The sequence below is a fragment of the Phocoena sinus genome, chromosome 12, assembly GCF_008692025.1.
Source record: "Phocoena sinus isolate mPhoSin1 chromosome 12, mPhoSin1.pri, whole genome shotgun sequence".
Classification (NCBI taxonomy): domain Eukaryota; kingdom Metazoa; phylum Chordata; class Mammalia; order Artiodactyla; family Phocoenidae; genus Phocoena; species Phocoena sinus.
This window is the reverse complement of record NC_045774.1, coordinates 67,360,765-67,379,941: the sequence shown is the minus strand read 5'-3', so window position 1 is coordinate 67,379,941 and position 19,177 is coordinate 67,360,765. Positions and strand designations below refer to the sequence as shown.

Genomic DNA, 19,177 nt, shown 5'->3' with positions numbered 1-19,177 from the left:
AGGAATCCGTATTTTTCTTAAGGAAACAAAGTAGTAGATTTGCTTTATGGAGTCTGAACTCACAATTGCAAATGTTGCTAACGTAAAAGCAATTTCTGAAGAAGATATTCATGTAATCTATGAGATATAGTGTTAAGGGGAAAAAAGTACAATGAAAGAATGAGGAAAAGAATATACATATATTTGCTTGTTTTTGCATAATGATACATTAGAACCTCATAAAAAGGGTACTATATGGTATCTTGAAGCCACCACTTAAGTATTTTTACACGGAAATATGCATGGCTTTTCTTTTTTAAATTACAGCTTTATTTAGATATAATTCACATACCATATATTTTACCTATTTAAAGTGTTGAGTTTGCCTTTTTATAACCTTCTACTTTTGAACTATGGAAGTGTTTCATATATTAAAAGATTGAATTAAATCAGAAAGAAAAAATGCAGAAATGGAAAATAAATCTAAATAAATGAAACTGTGTAAACAAGAGAAATATAACCACATAGACAAAATCATTATTTTTTTAACATCTTTATTGGAGTATACTTGCTTTACAATGGTGTGTTAGTTTCTGCTTTATAACAAAGTGAATCAGTTATGCATATACATATATCCCCATATCTCCTCCCTCTTGCATCTCCCTCCCACCCTCCCTATCCCACCCCTCTAGGGGATCACAAAGCACCGAGCTGATCTCCCTGTGCTATGCGGCTGCTTCCCACTAGCTATCTATTTTTATTTTTTTTAAAGCTATCTATTTTACATTTAGTAGTATATATAAGTACATGCCACTCTCTCACTTTGTCCCAGCTTACCCTTACCCTTCCCCGTGTCCTCAAGTCCATTCTCTAGTAGGTCTGTGTCTTTATTCCCATCCTGCCCCTAGGTTCTTCATGACCATTTTTTTTTTTTAGATTCCATATATATGTGTTAGCATACGGTATTTGTTTTTCTCTTTGTGACTTACTTCACTCTGTATGACAGACTCTATGTCCATCCACCTCACTACAAATAACTCAGTTTCGTTTCTTTTTATGGCTGAGTAATATTCCATTGTATATATGTGCCACATCTTCTTTATCCATTCATCTGTCAATGGACACTTAGGTTGCTTCCACGTCCTGGCTTTTGTAAATAGAGCTGCAGTGAACATTGTGGTACATGACTCTTTTTGAATTATGGTTTTCTCAGGGTATATGCCCAGTAGTGGGATTGCTGGGTCATATGGTAATTCTATTTTTAGTTTTTTAAGGAACCTCCATACTGTTCTCCATAGTGGCTGTTTCAATTTACATTCCCACCAACAGTGCAAGAGGGTTCCCTTTTCTCCACACCCTCTCCAGCATTTATTGTTTGTAGATTTTTTGATGATGGCCATTCTGACTGGTGTGAGGTGATACCTCATTGTAGCAAAATCATTATTTTAAGTGACATTTGAACACAGCACTCTGACTGTACATCATGAGTGGGATATATTCTAAGGACTAAAAGAACTGCAAAGAAATCTTATACCTCACGCAGCAGTTTTACTGTTAGTATTAACATTGTAATTTTAAAACTATTTTATGTATATTGTAGGATAAAGAAATATGTAATATGTTAATATTTTTAGGAATTAAGATATTTAGTGAAAGAGAAAAGAGATCCAAGCATGAAATTAAAAAAAATTAGGGGTGAAATCCTATACTATTTTGTGTGAAGTGGAAATGTCTGCATGAACTCATGATTTTTTAAAATACATATCCCTTATTTCTGTTCCTTAAAGGGTCTGGAAGCAATGATATCCTGTAGCAATATGTCATTAACACACCTGAGACCCAGATCAGGATTTCTAAATACTATTTTCCACTGGAAGGGAGATCTGCTGAGAATCCTCATCGCCTGAACAGGTTAGCTCCTAAGGGCAGAGAGCAGGATGAAGAAGGAGGGGGAGTCTATCAAAAGGAACAAGTGCAAGAGACTCAGTATCCTGAATATGGGTAAGTGGCTAGGCTTAACATTTCCAGTGATAGTATTTTTTACAGTTTTTAAAAATTCTCTTACTCAAATAATTTAGATGAAAGTGCTCTGGAAATTTGTTAGAAGTTTCAAAAAGTGCATCTAGTTGTGGTAAATAAAGATGCCTGCAAATTATTTGGAGAAAGCAAACAGAATTTGCTTTCTATTGGAGCTGGAACATCAGCCTTCTTCCTTGGACTGGGACTTATATTATTGGCTCTATAGTTCTCAGAACTATGCCACCGGCTTTCCTGGGCCTCCAGCTTGCAAAAGGTAGATTGTGGAATTTCTTAGCCTCCATAATTGTGTGGGCCAATACGAACAAATCAACCAATCAATCAACCTGTATCTATATCTATATCTGTCTCTCTATAAAATCTCCTATTGGTTCCGTCTCTCTGGAGAACCCTAATACCCTGGGTAACTGCCCAGGATTTTGCAGAACGGAGCCCAGTGCTGGCTGGGGCTGGTCTGTGCTTCTAGCCCAAACGGCTCCTGAGTCTTCTCTGTTCCAATTTGCAGAGGAGGAAGTGAGGTGTGGAGATGTGAAGAGGGGTGTGATCTTTTCCACAATGAATTGGTAGAAGAGCCTGTGAAGACCAGGTGTGTGAAAACGATGCTGGGGCCAAGCCCAGATGGGTGCCATTTTAAGGGGCATACCATATTCCAGGTGCTTAGGCCACATGATCTATACCACGTGCAACTGTGTAAAGTTGTTGTTTGTCCTCATTTTATAGATCAGAGAAGGCTCAGAGAGATCAAGTGACTCGCCCCACAGCTAAATTCCAACTGAAGTGCCTGTTTTGTAGCTGGAACTCAAATCCAGATCTAGTTGCTCTGAGGCCCATGCTCCTCGCAGGAAGCCCTGCCCTCTCTCTCGTCTGTGACCATCATGAGCCCCCTGCACAATGATTTGTTTGTCCATCTGTCTACCCGACTAGCCTGTGAAAGCTTTCAGGATAAGGCTGTGCATTTGAAATCTTCGATGCCCAGTATGTAGCCCAGTGTTGGCTGAGTGCATGCATGTTTATGTATAGATGCCAAAGACCAGACGTTACCCATCACTTGCAACCCTCCAGTCTAATCCTTATTCCCTGGTGTCTTGTCCTGCCTTGTCTGCAGGTTTATTATGAGAGACTCTTTCAAGAGCCCATATGGCAGCGTTCCCCACCTCCCCCATAGCTTTCCTTGTCATTTAAATTTCCTTCACTCTCAAAAGCCTTTATAGGGTCATCAACTGTACAGCACAAATAGAGGTTAAAAAAAGAAGTTAAAAGGATGCAGTGTAAAATGTAATGCTTCTAGTAAATGTTGCGGTGTCTCTGAAGGTTTCCGTCCATTGCTTTAGGATGAGGGTCACTGCCTCGGGTACATTTGTCTTCAAGGAGAGGGAGTGAAAACTAGCTACGGAGAACCAGTCATGCCTCTTTCTGGTTGACAAAGCAGCCAGTAGCAAGTAGATGTTGGGATCTGTAGGAGCCAGGGGGTGGGTGTAGGGACAGAAGGGATCATGCTCTTGAGTCAGATGAAAGGAAATTTCATAAGGTGATGCGGGATGTGCGGCTTTCTCCATGTTTCTGGACCTGGATGCTCTGATACCAGGAAGTATCGTATTCATTTATACCAGGAAGGCAGAGGTGCTCAGTGGGGAGAACTGGAAGCCCATCCCATCCTGGGCACCATCAGAAGCTGGCATTAGACGTGGAGTATGGTCCTGCCGATGCATCCTAACTGAGGAGGCGAGGGTGATGAATTGGAGAAAGGTGGAAAGTTCTAGAACTATTTCAAAGAAGAGCTCAATTTTTTTTTCCATACAGCATACAACAGACCTGCTGGCAGGGAGTAGGCAGACTGAGATTCCTCACTGTGCTCTGGAAGTAGATACAAGTCACACCTAAGGTGCACATTCGAAGTAGGAGAGAGAATGGCTGCCGCCCATTTAGGGCTGGGTGGTGTTTGAATGCTTCCCTTCTGCAGGATATAAGGGCCTTGTTCTGTATCAAACCACAATTGCCGTTCCTGCCACAAGCACAAATGTTGGGGTCGAAGGTGCGTATGACCATCAGTTCGAAGTGATCAGGTTTTCCTACAGAAAACTTTGGGACCATGACACACCGTTTTCCTAGAATGGATTGAATAACTTCATGTCTTCAGGCAAAGGACTCTATTTTACCTCTGACACCTAAGATGTTTCACAACAGTGCACGTTTGCTAGCCCCGTTATATGGTCCCTGAAGCCCTCGCCTCAGTGGGGAGCCCGTGGAGGGAGTGGAGTTCAGCAACTGGTAATTTCAGTTTTCCCACCTGGTAGGTGCGGTAAGGCCATGCACTTCTGGAAGCTCAGATCCCGGCAGCACTGCATTCTCCTGCCATCACGTGAATCCATCCTCACTGCCAGCTTGGCCAGACCACTTAAGAGTCCCTTGTACTCAAGTTGTCTGGCCTGCCCACCATTCAATAGCTTGTTTTCCCTTTACATCAAAATCCAAGACTCAAATGATCAAATATTCTTTTCTGGCTTAGATGTATGTACACCCTAATCACAATTCTAAAATCCTTGCCCTGCAATTCACTGTATCTTGGCACTTGTTTTTCCTCTTCCCCATTTACTTTCATTACCTTTTTATTTTCAATTAAACCTATTATTTTCAGGTAATTGTAGATTCACACGCCCTTAAGAAACAATATTCTTCACCCAGCTTCCCCCAATGGTGATGTTTTGCATAGCTATAACACAATATCAAAACCAGGAAACTGGGCTTAATGCCTTTTGTTTACTCTCAGGCACTAGGGATTTTTGTGGGGTGTTTTTGGCTGTGCCATGTGGCATGCGGGGTCTTAGTTCCCCAACCAGAGATCGAACCCATGCCCCTTGCACTGGGAGCATGGAGTCTTAACCACTGGACCACCAGGGAAGTCCCGGCACTAGGGATTTTTAAAATTGGGAGTTGAGGAATCGCATTAGTTATCACATTTTTAAGATTTCTAATCAGATTAACCAGGTAGCAGATAAGGGTCCAAACAAGAGGAAGAGACGTGGCTTCTCTGGGAGGAAAGAGTTCCTAAGGCCTCCAGCTCTGTAATCTCTAACACAGGGATCAGAGAAAGTCAGTTTACAATGTGTAATGATATGTCTTTATTTCATCAACAGAAATGGTGTCTAGACAAAATTCAGTTAACACTAGCAATTCAACTGAGTTTTTTTTTTTTTGCACAATAGTATATTTACAATGAGTAAATGAAGTTTCAATTCATTAGTTCGTAGCAATGCTTTTTTTTTCCCCAAAAAGGTAAAAATTCTTAGTTACAGAGAATAAGCATCAACAGCCATTTCATTTTTTACAATTAAAAACCACAAGAAAAACCACAATCACTTAGAAAATAAAGACAAGCCTAAGAACTAGTACAATAAAATGATGCATTGAATTAAGTTACATTAATCGCATAGAATCTGTGTAAAAAGTATGTAGAAAAACACCTGATGTAACCTGTTACAGTCGTTGACCAGTTATGAGAGGTACAGAGGGTTATACAGGTAGATATGTGTGAAAACTGTCCGTATTGTTTGACCTGGGGAGGAAGAGGAGAGGGGCTGCAGCCCCTTGCATACACTGAGAAGACCCTGTTTTGAATATGGCCTCTGGAGTTTGTAAGGCATAGATTAGAGGTGCACTTGCATCAGACTGGTTCTGGAACAAATTCTCACGGGCCCTTTGGGCCTCACAAGCAAAGGTGGTGCTTGCCTTGAATGGCTCACCGCGTCTAACCAGCGCCCGAAGCTCCTGCATGCCTGTGGAAGCTTCCCGATCACACTAGAAGTGGCAGGTCTTTTACCTCGGCGCATGAACGGGCATCCCAGCATTTACACGTGCGAAATGCATTGTTAGGACTCATGTGGAGGTCACCCCTCTGTCTCCAGACATGTTTTGGTAGAAGACTTAGCATCAAACTGTAGGAAAAACCCTTTTTGTCCAAGTCCCTTCACTCTTTCCTGTCCCCACGGGAACGTTTGGCACCGCAGGGGAGTCTACCTGAAATGAAGGCTCTGGGTGCACTTCTGTGTCTAAGGAGGCCACTGTGTTATCTGAGGTCAGTCCACTGGAATGGAAAGGAAAGTCAGAGCTGTTTGTCCATTGCTTGAGAGTGCAATGCACACACCACGTCACAACAGGCAATCAAAGCTACGAAAGTGGGCCTCTGCAACCAAGTGGGTTTTCTTCACAAAATGGCAGCATCCTTTTCATATTACAATGAAAATGCACTGATATCCATGTGATATAAATATTATCTCCCAGGGTGGAGTGTAGGAAAATACTATACACTTTTCTTTGCAAGAAATGTTTTTGCACCGTCGGTTGAATAATTTATCCTCCGTCTGCCACAATAGGTCTTTTCTATGTACAAAGACTATTTGCACGCAGTTTTGTGTACAAATATATTCTATTCTACAGCATCCGTCTTGGATGCCTGGGTCAGGAGATGGCTCGGGCTGTATTTGGCACACACAGCTTGAACACAATGACCCCATGCACACAGACTGCCCGCACGAATGCCAACTCCACAAAGACGTTGATCTGAGGACTGACTCGCCAGGAACTGAACCTACAAAATCCTCAATTTGGGGACGAAAGACCAACTCATGGTCCAGTGAGCAGCTTTATTCTTTTTCTTTTTAATCTTTTGGCCGTGCTGTGTGGCATGTGGGATCTTAGTTCCCTGACCAGAGATTGAACCCGTGCCCCCTGCATTGACAGTGCAGAGTCTTAACCACTGGACCGCCAGGGGAGTCCCAGCTTTAGTCTTTAAAAAAAAAAAAAAAAAAAGTATGTTTCTTTGCCTATTTATAGTGATTTGAGGACAAAACTTGATTCTGGCTGCCTTCTTGATCGGCAACTCCTCCAACCATTGCTAAGCACTGGTGGCACCGTTTGAAGTCATGTATTAAGCGGCTCCTAGTTGGAATGGGGTATAATGTATAGAACTAGGTAGCTAATAGGGTTTTGAAAGAGCTTTGCAGGCTTTTACACATTTTGGGAGGATTATGCTCATAGCATGTGGATTAGCTTGAAGGGGCAGGATTCAGTGGTTTCTTAGAAGGCGTAACATTTTCACACCTTTGTTTGTTTCTTCTTTAATGGCCATGATAAAGCATTAAAAGAGAAAGTGTAGGTTTAGACCTCTTGATGGTACACTGGACTTCACAGTGTGCCCACCTGGCTTTTAGCAGTCCCCTCATACAAGTCCTGTTGCTGGTCCCTGCCTTCCTTTTCAAGGAGAAGTGGCAGTTGACGTACTAATCACCAGCCTTTTTTTTTTTTTTTTTTTTTACTTCCTTGGGAAAGCAACACAAGGATTAAATCCAAAATCATAGTGCATCTTAAAAGCAGCATACCTTTAGAAAGACAGTGAATAAATTACTTGTACACTATACAAAATAACATTTCCTAGTGCAGCATCACCTCTGACGCCTGAGTCATTGTTAGGGAACCCAGAAGAGAAGGAGCAGGTGGGCTAGTAACTTTGCCAGCTCTATCTTTGTTCGTTTTTGCAACAGTTTTGTTCCAGAATCAGTATGTCATGAAGTTCTTTTATTCAAGGCACCCCCAGATAACGAAAAGAAACAGACACATACGGCAAAGCATGCACCTGCCCGAGCCTGACCAACCTGAACGAAGTGAGGTTGTCCGGAGACATAAGTAGAACAAAGGCAGATCCGACGGGAGGACTAGTTTCAGGCGGATGTTAACTAGCCACAGGGCCACCTCCACTGTCCCCGTTCCAACAGCCCATGCCTGACCCAGCCACCTGGAGACACAACTCGCCTGTCGCAGGGACCCTCCTGAACATTCTGTAGCTGGAAGAGTCCTTTATATCTGTAAGGATGGACCCTTAAAGATACCACTAAATGTCACCATGCCATGCAGATGCTATTCCTTGCTGTTAACTTGCTTTCCTCTTTCAGAAAAGACACGAGTTGCACTAAGGGATCCCAGGGAAAGGAGACAGGCTGGTTTTTAAAATTCCACTTGAGGCAACTTGGACTCTGGTCCCCAGCTAGTCCTCCCTTTGAATCAACCCGGAAATAATCTTGACAAGCACATGGTTCGGAGCCGTAAGAGACACAGACGCGTCACGTCAACAATTGCACAAAGCCAGTCGCTTGTTCCTGGTCGATAGTGAACCAAATCCCAATAACTTGTTTACATCTCTAAGAAATCGAAAGACAGTTTCTCCAGCAGTGTTTTTAACCAGTTCCCACGGCCAGAGTGGCAGGGGTGTGACTGGGGCAGAGGAAGAAACGCGAGGCAGGGGCTGGTGGGAGGAGACTGTGGGCTGAGTTAGCAGGGCGGGGATTAGAGGACACCCCTCCCCCCCCAGCGGGAGGCCTGCCACACAGGACAACAGAACGGGGACGGCACGAATGGGACCACGACTACCAGATGCACATGTGTTGGTACCAGGGTCAGTCACGCCAGCGGGCTGGTTTAGACCTTGTTACGATATGAGCAGAAAACATTCCTTTTTCCAAAGAAGAGGAGGTCACTTAAAAAAGGCAACAAGAGAGTTAAAAAACCAAAAAAATACTGTTGGCCGACTCTTCTACCAGAACACACGCCTGTGATGGATCACGTGATTCACAACGAGTTTAAATTCGAGCTGTCACCAGTATTTCCCAAAGGCAAACCTCACGGTGAAGCACAGAACTCTTCTACTAGGCCAAGAAATCCCAACAGCCACAAGAAAAACGGTAACTCCAACTCAGAGCTGGATCACAGTCTGTCTCAGACGAGCACGCACCATACATACACACGTGAGGAAAAACAAAAACCCAGAGGCAGGTTTTAAAAGTGGAACTATTTTCAAAGAAAAGCCTTTTTTTTTTATCCTACCGCATGAACCAACAAATTTCTGGCATTCATACATATTTAAACATTTAGCACTAATATTTGTACAGAAAAAAGTTAATACTAAAACATATGTTACTATGATTTCACTTTTCGCCTACGTCATATACTAATTTCCCCTTTTACATGCAGCTTTAATATCTTCCAAACAATGGCACAAATAAAGAAACAAAATCAACCACCTAGTCCCCACTGCCCACCACCCCATCCCCACATCAGACTGTTCAGGACTTTTCCTGCAGCCGGCCCGGAGGAGGGAGGGAGCTGATCTCTCCCCTGCGCCGGCTGTGGCATCCGGCACACCTTCCTGTAAACGTGGCCAGGGGCCAACGTGCCCCCTGAGCCAAGGGAAGCTGCTCTCTGTGGGTTGCAAGCCAACTAGTTTTGCAGCAAGAGAAGGAAATGATCATCAGGTGAGGGTAAGGTGTGTGCCTGGTGAGTTGGGGGCAGGGAGGGCTCCTGGCCACGTCGTGTCCAAAGCCTCAGAAAGAAATCTGCCTTCGGACTAGAGAAGGGTGGAAAAATCTCAGAATTCAACTCAAAGCATTTGGAGAAAGAAGGGAGAAAGAAATGCTTTTGCCTGCATCAGGGACAGACCTCAGGCTAACATCTGTCCTGCTCTCTCCTACTCTGGGCCAGCTGCGTTAACCCCAGGACGGCCACCTAAGGGCGGCACCCCCAGGGCTGTGATTCAGACCCCCTCAGGTGAGTCCCTGGCCGGAGGCAGGTCCTGGGCTGGGAAGCTGGCTCGCTGAGCAGCCAAGTCGTTCGACGGAGAAGTTCCTACTATCCTATGCTTCCGAGAGCAAGCAGAGGCCTGGGGAAGTGTTGAAATGAATGGGACTTACTCCCGGGCTGAGAAAACAGTTCTAACTTGCTATTTAGGAGCCAATGCCTGCTGAGTTCTGGTACAAAATCACGATTCCTGCTGTTTCGATGCGCTTTTGAGTGAGACGTCCAAACCCTTTCCCCACTTAGGAATCTGGACGTCCAGCATCAACTCTGAACTCTGCGTTTAAACTTTGCTTAGGAAAAGGTGGGGAGGAGGTGAAATATAAAAATATTCAAGCAGATTATTGTCTACATCCTAGGATGGATTCATTATTTGGCAAGATTGTTTTTCCTACATAATTATCACCTGAGTGCTTTTTTTAATTAGCTAACTGTTTTACTTTTTTAACTAAAAGCAAAGAATATACAGTTTACTTGAGTTATACTGAAGTGACAACTTCATTTAAGAAAATAGGTTTGACCCAAAACTCAGTGCAAGTGGCAAAGTTGACCTTGACTGTACAGTATCTGCAAGAAAAAACCAAACCCACGATACTCAACTGGCACCACCTGATGGTGCCCAAACCAAACCAAACAAACAAAAGAAGGTCTGAAATAAAACCTCAAAGAAAGCTTCCAACATTGAATTCTGTCCATAAATAAGCACAACTTGAAAGTGAACTGTGAAGCAAGAAAAACGACCATCTTAACAATTACAAACTAGTTCTAGCGTCAGAGACAAAAGAAGAGGAATGTTGGAACCTGTTTATAAACGAGAAACGAAGTTTCCAGTTTTAGGATGAGAAAATTGAGGCATGCAGGACTTTTGCATATGGAGAGAGATATATATTTTATATATATATTATATATAATATGTACAGTCTAGCTATAAAACTTTGATGTGTATAGAAGCTGTCTTCAATGAAAAAAATTGAACATTCAGAAGAAATTCCTGAGATAGGGTTTGTGACATGGGCCACTGAGAAAAAAAATCCGTGGTTGGGTCCTAGAGGTGTTATAGTCTATCCCTGTTAAGACTGAAATGAACCCACAGACAGACAGCATCATCACTGTCGTCTTTCCTTGCCTGAGCAAGGGGTAGCACCATCGTGAAGGTAACTATATATCGCTCCTGCTTGAAGGGAGGAGAGAATACTTGGAAACAGTATTGCTGCTAAGACTGCTGTAGTGTGCACCAAATTCCTTCTTGGTTCTTCCAGACGACAGACAAACGGCACCGCAGGCTGACCCATGGACACCTGGGTGGGAGAGGGTTGAGAATTAGGAGGCAGGCCGTCACTAGGTGTAATCTTTCCTGGGCTGTTCATCGGTTGTACACTTATCTGTCATTTCCTGGCAGAAGTCCACGGTCACCGTTTGGCTCCTGGGTTCCAGAGGAGGTCCTCTGTCTGAGAAGGTTCCTGGGTCAGTGCCTTCCAGCCTCCGAGCAGAAGTACAGTTCTCTGAGGCGCTGCTGGGCGCCCATGGGGGCCCGGGGGCCGCTGTGCCCTGCTCCAAGCAGCAGGGCACGCTTTCCTCCACCGCACACTGGGGGGCGGCAAGGTTCTGCTCCACGCCCAAGGGCACGGGGTTCATACCGGAGGCTGTGGGGAGACCCATGGGTCTGAGGACAGGGCAGTACCGATGCAGGGCCTGGATCTGCTCAGGGCTCTGGATATCTCTGCAGACTTCCTGGGAAAGGCAGGAGAAGTTGTCCAGCAGTTCCCCCATGCATGCTTTCAGCTGATTCCTCTCTGACAACAGCTTCTCTTTCTCACACACCTGAACAGAAGAAAGAGAAAAGGCCTGATCCAGCCTGAATGGGAGGACCCAGCATCCTGTTTTCTGGAGCTTTTCTTTTTAAAAAAATTTTAACAGGTTTATTGAGGTTTAATTTACATGCCATAAAATTCATTAATTTCAAGTATGAAACAATCAATGATTTGTAGTCAATTTATAAAGCTGTGTAACCATTCCATGATACAATTTTAGAACAGTCCCATCACCCCAAGAATCTCTTTCACTTCCACTGCAGTCAGTCCCCATGCTTACCCCCCGCCTCAGGCAACCACTCACCTGCAATCTATCTCTATAGATCTACCTTCTCTGGAATTTCATATAAATGGGATCATACAAGCCCACTTCATTACTTCTTTTCTATTCTTTTTCAAATTCTTTTCCCATTTAGGTTATTACAGAATATTGAGCAGAGTTCCCTGTGCTATACAGCAGGTTCCAGGGCTTTTCCAGCGTTGGTTTTTGCATCCTACATTGTAGTGTAACTCATAAATGACTAGGTCAGGATCTAGGAACTTGAAAGATGAGAGCCTGGACACATACTTCTGCCAAGTCTCCCATCTGAGCAGCCCATCCAGATGTGCCACTGACCCTGACACCTTCCCCGTGGTAGCTTCTTTTCATGCCTCTCTGAGGCCCAGCCGAGTGACCAGCAAAATCACCACCAACCAGAAAACTGCAGAGAATCAAGGTTCCAGTTTCCTGGAATTTGGGGTTTGCAGAGAATCCATTGGAAAACTCTCAGTCCCAAACCTTGTAGTTGAAAATCTCCCCCAAATGCATTAGGTTGCGATTTCTGAAGGTCAAAAAACAGTCCATCAGTTCCAACTATATGACATTCTGTAAAAGGGCAAACCCATAGAGATAGTAAAAAGATCAGTGTTTGCTAAGGAGTGGGGTGGGGGAGGGAGGGATGAAGAGCTGAAGCACAGAGGATTTTTAGATGAAGCTACTCTATGTCACTGTCATGGTGGATACATGCCATTCATTATACATTTGTCCAAACCCATAGAACATACAACACCAAGAGTGAACCCTAAGGTAAATTATGGACTTGGAGTGATTACGATGTGTCATTATAACTTCATCAGTTGTAACAAACGTACCACTCTGGGGAGGCTGTGAGTGTGCAGAGGTAGAGGGCAGGTGGGAACTCTGTATTTTCCCTTCAATTCTGCTGTGAACCTAAAACTTCTCTGAAAAAAGCAAGTCTATTTAGAAAAGAGACAATGAAAATTGCAAAAAAAAAATCAACCATCAGCAGTTTCACATGATTCAATCCTATACTTCCCTGATGGCGCAGTTGTTAAGAATCCATCCACCTGCTAATGCAGAGGACACGGGTTCGAGCCCTGGTCCAGGAAGATCCCACCTGCTGTGGAGCAACTAAGACCGTGCACCGCAACTACTGAGCCTGTTCTCTAGAGCCCGTGCACCACAGCCACTGAAGCCCACGCGCCTAGAGCTCGTGCTCCACAACAAGAGAAGCCACCGCAACGAGAAGCCCACGCACCGCAACGAAGAGTAGCTCCCGCTCGCCGCAACTAGAGAAAGCCCGTGCGCAGCAACGAAGACCCAACGCAGCCAAAAATAAAAATAAATAAATAAATTTATTTTTTAAAAAATCCTATATCAGTAGGCTTTCTGGCCTCTGTAGCTGATGGACTGAACACAACGGCACAGATGGCTGGGGACTGTGCAGTGAGTCCCAAGACCAGTTCTCTCTGGACACAGGAAGCAGGGACAGAGGTGAGAAGGCTGAGCCCTAGAGTACCAGCCCAGGGTTCTGAGATATTCTCCTTAGAGGAAACCCCACATAAGCTCTTGTGTTACTAAAATTCATCACCCCATCAGAGAGGTGAATTTAGCCACCACAGAGGAGACTGATGGAGGTTTTCCCATAACTAGCTGTGTGAGGAGAGAAGAGGAGGACGCCCCGTGAGGTGCACGCAGTAAAATGGATGGAGAAACGGGACATCTGAAGCGCTGTGAAGTGAGTCCTCACCCTTTGCAAGGGTGCGCAGGAGAGATGAGAGGATGCAAGACGATGGGAAAAAGAAGGGGGGAGAGGGAGAGAGAGAGAGAGAGAAGCAAACATACCAGTGGGTCTCCTACATGGGAGGTGCACGTGCCGAAAGACGAGTGCAATCTGGCAGACAGTGTGGACATGTGTGTCGGAGACAGAGATTTACACGGGGAAAGGGCACCTGCTAAAATATTTATAAATTTATCAAGAAAACATGTTTTAAAAATGAAAAATAAACAGATGTACAAGTGCAACTCGAGAGGAATACATTTCGCAAGTTTGCAAAAGCAGAGTGAGTGGCGTGCTGGAGACCGCGTGGGTGCGGGCAGGAGCGAGTGGGCGCGGGAGCCGGGCCTCGCGGGGCGGGACCAGACTGTCCCCGCCCACCGGGAAAGGGCGCCACTCCCCAGAGCGGGGGCGGGTGTGGAGTAAAACACATCCGGAGGGCTGGCGAAGAGAAGAAATCTTACACTCGTGGCTGTGCAGCTTGGACCTCCTTACCTGGACCTGCAAGTCTGCAAAATGGGAGGCAACACCAGCCCCAGGAGGGATCGCGGTCTCCATTCTGCCACATCATCCTGGCCAAGCCACCCACCCCTCCACGTCCACTGATCTACGAAAGGTCCTGGGCCACTTTCTAGGGGGAAGAAGATGAAATGCTGCACGTGACAGGCTTTTGGTTCTCTGCAGGAAAGGCAGTATAAATCAAGGCCTCGGTTGAGAACAGCATGCTCTAAGTCACAGGTGCCCATCGATGAGCACGCGACACTCTCGTTCAGCAGGGAAATGCAGCACATTACTCAAGGGGTTTCCAAAAAAGCAGCGGGAGAAATAGGAGATGCCTTCTTGGTTTCTCAACCGAACAATATTAGCAAAGGGCTTTAGGTATCTGCCAGGGGTATGGCTTAGACTTTCCTACTTGCTCAGTGTTACAAAATTACACAGGGAAGAGTGCTAATTACAAAAAATCAGGCGTTTCTCAAATATGGATGATAATAGTTATTCTCACACCTGAAAAAGAGTGTTGGGCCGAATCACTATAGACATGTGCTTAAGGCCCTGAAACCTTATACCCAGCAGGCTCACCAAGCCCCACCCAAGTGGGGCTTGGGTCCCCACTTAAGCCCAGCAGGCTTTCCAAAGACCCACACTCATCGGCAGCAATGACTTGCTTCCTTATGTTGGCTTAAGTTAAACATTTTTGTTGCTGTTGAAACAACATTAAAGGGCTTCCCTGGTGGCGCAGTGGTTGGGAGTCCGCCTGCCGATGCAGGGGACGCGGGTTCGTGCCCCGGTATGGGAAGATCCCACATGCGCAGAGCGGCTGGGCCCGTGAGCCATGGCTGCTGAGCCTGCGCGTCCGGAGCCTGTGCTCCGCAACGGGAGAGGCTGCAGCGGTGAGAGGCCCGCGCACCGCAAAAAAAAAAATCAAAACCAACAACATTAAAGAAAAATTTGAAGGAAAGAAGGAATTTGTAATCTCATGACTCAGTCACAATTTCTAATACATTTTAGGGCAACAGACATTTCCTGAGAGGCTTCTCAAGACTTGTCTTGTTGTGAGGAACCTACAGTCTAGGGCCAGGGCTGAGGAGACAGGCATATACACAGATAATGCAAGACTAATGTGGTAAGTATGAAGCCAGAGGTCAGATCAGGGCCCTGAAGACAGGTGCTCAGCTTCACCAGGGACTCAGAAAAGGGGCTTTTTGGAGAGGTGAAAGTAAACTGACTCTTAAGGAACAAAGGATGTAGTCAGAGAAAAAAAACAGTCGAGGACTGTCCGAGGTAGAGGAGAAATAGCAGAGGCATGAGCACAGAGGTAGAAACAGCAGGAGATGGGGCTGAGGGGAAGTGCATCCAGTTTGATTTTATTGGGGGTCCAGTTCCAAGAAGGGAGAGGAGGGTGATGCTGGAGGGTAGACTGAATCACAGAGAACACAGTGCATCTTGCTAAGGAGCTTGGCCTTTATTTTGTAGGTGATGGCAGCCGCTGAACATGGGCACATTTCCCCTGCTTGGTTGGTGTTAATTAAATTAAGAGAGAGAAAAAAAAAAAGACCCCGAGGTCCAGGACTATCTTGATAACAGGTAACATTTACTTCGGCTTCTCAAATGTCTTATTTTGCTCTTAGGTTCCCGTTAGGACAACGGCTTACCAGGAGGCAAAGGACCGCCACGTATAGCCTGAGGACCCAAGCTTAGATCATGACCACAGTCCGTGGGCTCCCTCTTCTTCAGCCTGACACAGACAGGGCACGTGGGATGAGTTTCCAGGATTTGGCCGGCAGAAAGGCTGAGCTGAATGAAGTTGGTGTTAATTGCCTTCAAGGGTACAGTCAGGAGCCAGAGGCCACCTGGATTTACTTCCTGCAGCTTAAGGTTGCTTATCAAGGAGAAGGGAGTGCAGAGCTCTGAGTGAGGGGGAGGCGTGAGAGATGGGAGATTATTCCCCGAGACAAAATACTCTCAGGCACAGGGAGGAGGTGACAGCCACTTTGAGGCAGAATTCAGGACCCTGGGGCTGTGAAGGGCTTCAAGAGATCACGTGGCTGAGCGACCCCTGGTGGTAGGCTGGTGTCCTGCTTCTAACCTACACTCCTCCATGTCCATGGGAGGTGGGAGAAAGCAGTGCAAATAAGATTTGGAATCAGGCAGCTGGGTCTGCATTCAAGCTCTGCCACATAGTGGGGAGTTACCTAACCTCTCTGCACTCTGGCTTCCTCCTTTGTAAATGGAGATAAAGTAGAACCTAAATCATAGGGTTGATGTGAGGATTACATGTGATCACCTACAGAAAGAGATTAGAATAATATCTGGTCCACATATGCATGCAGTAAATGTTAGCTCTCAGCACATGTTGAATGGAAAATAAAAAAGAAGCACCTCTAAGGGAGGGGAGGAATGGGAGTTTGGGATTAGCAGAGGCAAACTATTATATATAGAATGGATAAACAACAAGGTCCTACTGTAGAGCACAGGGAACTATATTCAATATGCCGTGACAAACCATAATGGAAAAGAATATGAAAAAGAGTATATATATGTATAACTGAGTCGCTTTGCTGTACAGAGAAATTAACACAACACTGTAAATCAACTATACGTCAATACATTTAAAAAAATATACGAATGGCTAAAAGATATAAAATACTGACAAACAATCACACACCTGCACAGACACACACATTACAGATATAAAGCTATTATTTTTGTTGAGAACTCGTTTAAAAATCAACTCGAACTTCCCTGAACGGTGGCCTTCTCTCTACCTCTCTGGCCTTCGCTACTGTAACTTTGCATCAGCCCCAGTCACTCCAGGTTGCTGACAGCAAAGGGCGGGTCAACTCACCAGTTTGCGGATTTCACATTCTAAGTTCTGAATACAGTCCAGCTTCCTCTTGCGGCAGCGCTGGGCCGCGATGCGGTTCTTGCTGCGCCGGCGGACGTCGTGAATGAACTCTAACTGCTCTGAGGTTAGCTTGTGCATCTTAATCATCATCTGGAAATCATTCCTTGGGAGATCTGTGATTTGATCTACAGGAAAGGGAAGTTTGACCTGGAACCAAGAATAACAGAACATGATTATGGCAGCTGGATTTTTGTTTTCATTCTGGCAGGTGGAACATCAAAAATTGGAAAAACCTCCTTTTTACAATGACCAACTACTCTGAAAACGACTGAAGCAGGCAGTGATTATTCTTTCCTGTTTCAAAAATAAATAAGATGTAATATTCGGATAATCAAACAGAATGTAAGTACACACTTTATAATGTGGTTGTTATTCCTGAGATCTTTGAAGCAAACAGCATGGAAAATATTGGAAAATGTATACATTGCCATTGCTACAGCACTTGTGTAAGAAGGGCTCTATAGTTAGTTGAAACCTACTCCCATTGAGTCTCAACTCAGTAAAATGACAATTTGTAGACAGACATCAACTGAAGAATCATCTAAAACACTTGAATGAAGAGAGCACTGCACACCTTGAAGATGCTGGAAAGATGAAACAGTCAGTGTAATCTGTAGTTACAACAGCATAAGGGAGCCATAGGGAAAGAACCTGGAGGGGCTATACCAGTATGATCTAGGAGTTAGAACTGGGCTTTAGTCCTTCCTGCCAGACGTGAGACTGCAGGCTGGTTACTTTACTTCTCTGAGCCTCAATTTCCTCATCTGCAAAACTGGGGCACGCTTTTTAGTTGCACGGTGCTATACACCCATTAGGGACTTTGTATTTTTGGAAAATACAATGGCCAACCCTTCTCACATTTTCTTTTACAACGTGATGTTGACCTTCCTCAGTCAAGAGGTGGGATGCGTGTTCCTGCCTCTTGACCCATACAATGCAGCGGGAGTAATGGTGTGTAACTTCTGAAGCTATATCATAAAAGCTGTGCAGCCTCCCCTTAGGCCTCTTAGATTGTGGTCTCTGGAGGACACCAGCTGCTGAGCCTCAAGGACACTCAGGCAGCCCTGTGGAGAGCCCCACGTGGAGAAGAACTGAGGCCTCCAGCCAACAACCAGCATCACCTCACCAGTCACATGAATGAGCCACCTTGGACATGGATCCTCTGGGCCCAGGCAAACCTTCAGGGATTGGCCCCAGACAACATCTGACTTCAACCCCATGAGATATTCTGAGCCAGGAGTGCTCAGATGGGCCACTCCTGAATTCCAGACCCATAGAAACAGTGAGAGATGTTAAATGATTATCATTGTTTGAAGCCACGAAGTTTTGGGGTGATTTGTTATGCAGCAACAGATAACCGATGCAGATACTATCAGAAAGAGTCCTACTTTCAAGCTCTTGACAAATCAAGGCAGGTAAGCGTCATCCAAAGAGAGGACACTAGGCTTTTAAGAGATGGATCTATGTTCTCCTTATATTCTGTCACATGCTTCTTTACAACCCTGTGGCAGTTTGAAATCTTTCTTAGGAAAAGAACTGCTGTTCTTGTGGGCTTCCTCAGCACCCACAAGGTAGAGAACACAGGCCTGCACCTTCCATCAGTCTGCCGTCGCCCTCTTCAAGACTACTGACGAGGACTTAGAGACTGAACTTATGGTTACCAGTGGGGAAGGGTGGAGGGGAGGGATAGTTAGGGAGTTTGGGATTGACATATACACTCTGCTCTATTTATATATATATATATTTTTAAAAAGAATTTTATTTACTTTGGCTGCGCCAGGTCTCTTAGTTGCGGCATGCATGTAGGATCTAGTTCCCTGACCAGGGATCGAACCCAGGCCCTCTGCATTGGGAGTGCAGAGCCTTACTCACTGGACCACCAGGGAAATCCCTACATACTGCTATATTTAAAATGGATAACTAACAAGGACCTACTGTATAGCACAGGGAACGCTGATCAATATTCTGTAACAACCTACTTGAGAAAAGAATTTGAAAAAGAATAGATACATGTATATGTATAACTGAATCACTTTGTTGTATACCTGAAACTAACACAACATTGTTAGTTAATCAACTATACTCCAGTATAAAATAAAAAAAGTAAAAAAAAAGACTCCTGACAAGGCAGAGACTTGAGGGGTCAGTTCTGGTCCTGCTCAGAAGCTTCTGGAAGAGGAAGATTGCATGTTGCTTGGCCAAGAGACAGTGTTTCCCTGCTCGGACGGCTGAACTCCCGCTTACACTAGCGTCTGCTTTAGGTGGAC

General features: G+C 44.9%; 1 protein-coding gene across 2 annotated transcripts in view; it reads right to left on the bottom strand.

Annotated features, from left to right (window-relative positions):
* Positions 1-5,270: 5,270 nt before the first annotated feature.
* Positions 5,271-19,177, bottom strand: part of BACH2 (BTB domain and CNC homolog 2) — a 362,077-nt gene continuing 348,170 nt past the window's right edge. For both annotated transcript variants that reach the window (XM_032650803.1, XM_032650804.1), the window contains 2 exons: positions 16,851-17,057; positions 5,271-11,457 (listed from right to left, as the gene is read on the bottom strand). In XM_032650803.1, the coding sequence (XP_032506694.1) occupies positions 10,975-11,457; positions 16,851-17,057 (690 nt within the window). In that variant the 3' untranslated portion in view covers positions 5,271-10,974. The remainder of the gene's footprint in view (positions 11,458-16,850; positions 17,058-19,177) is intronic.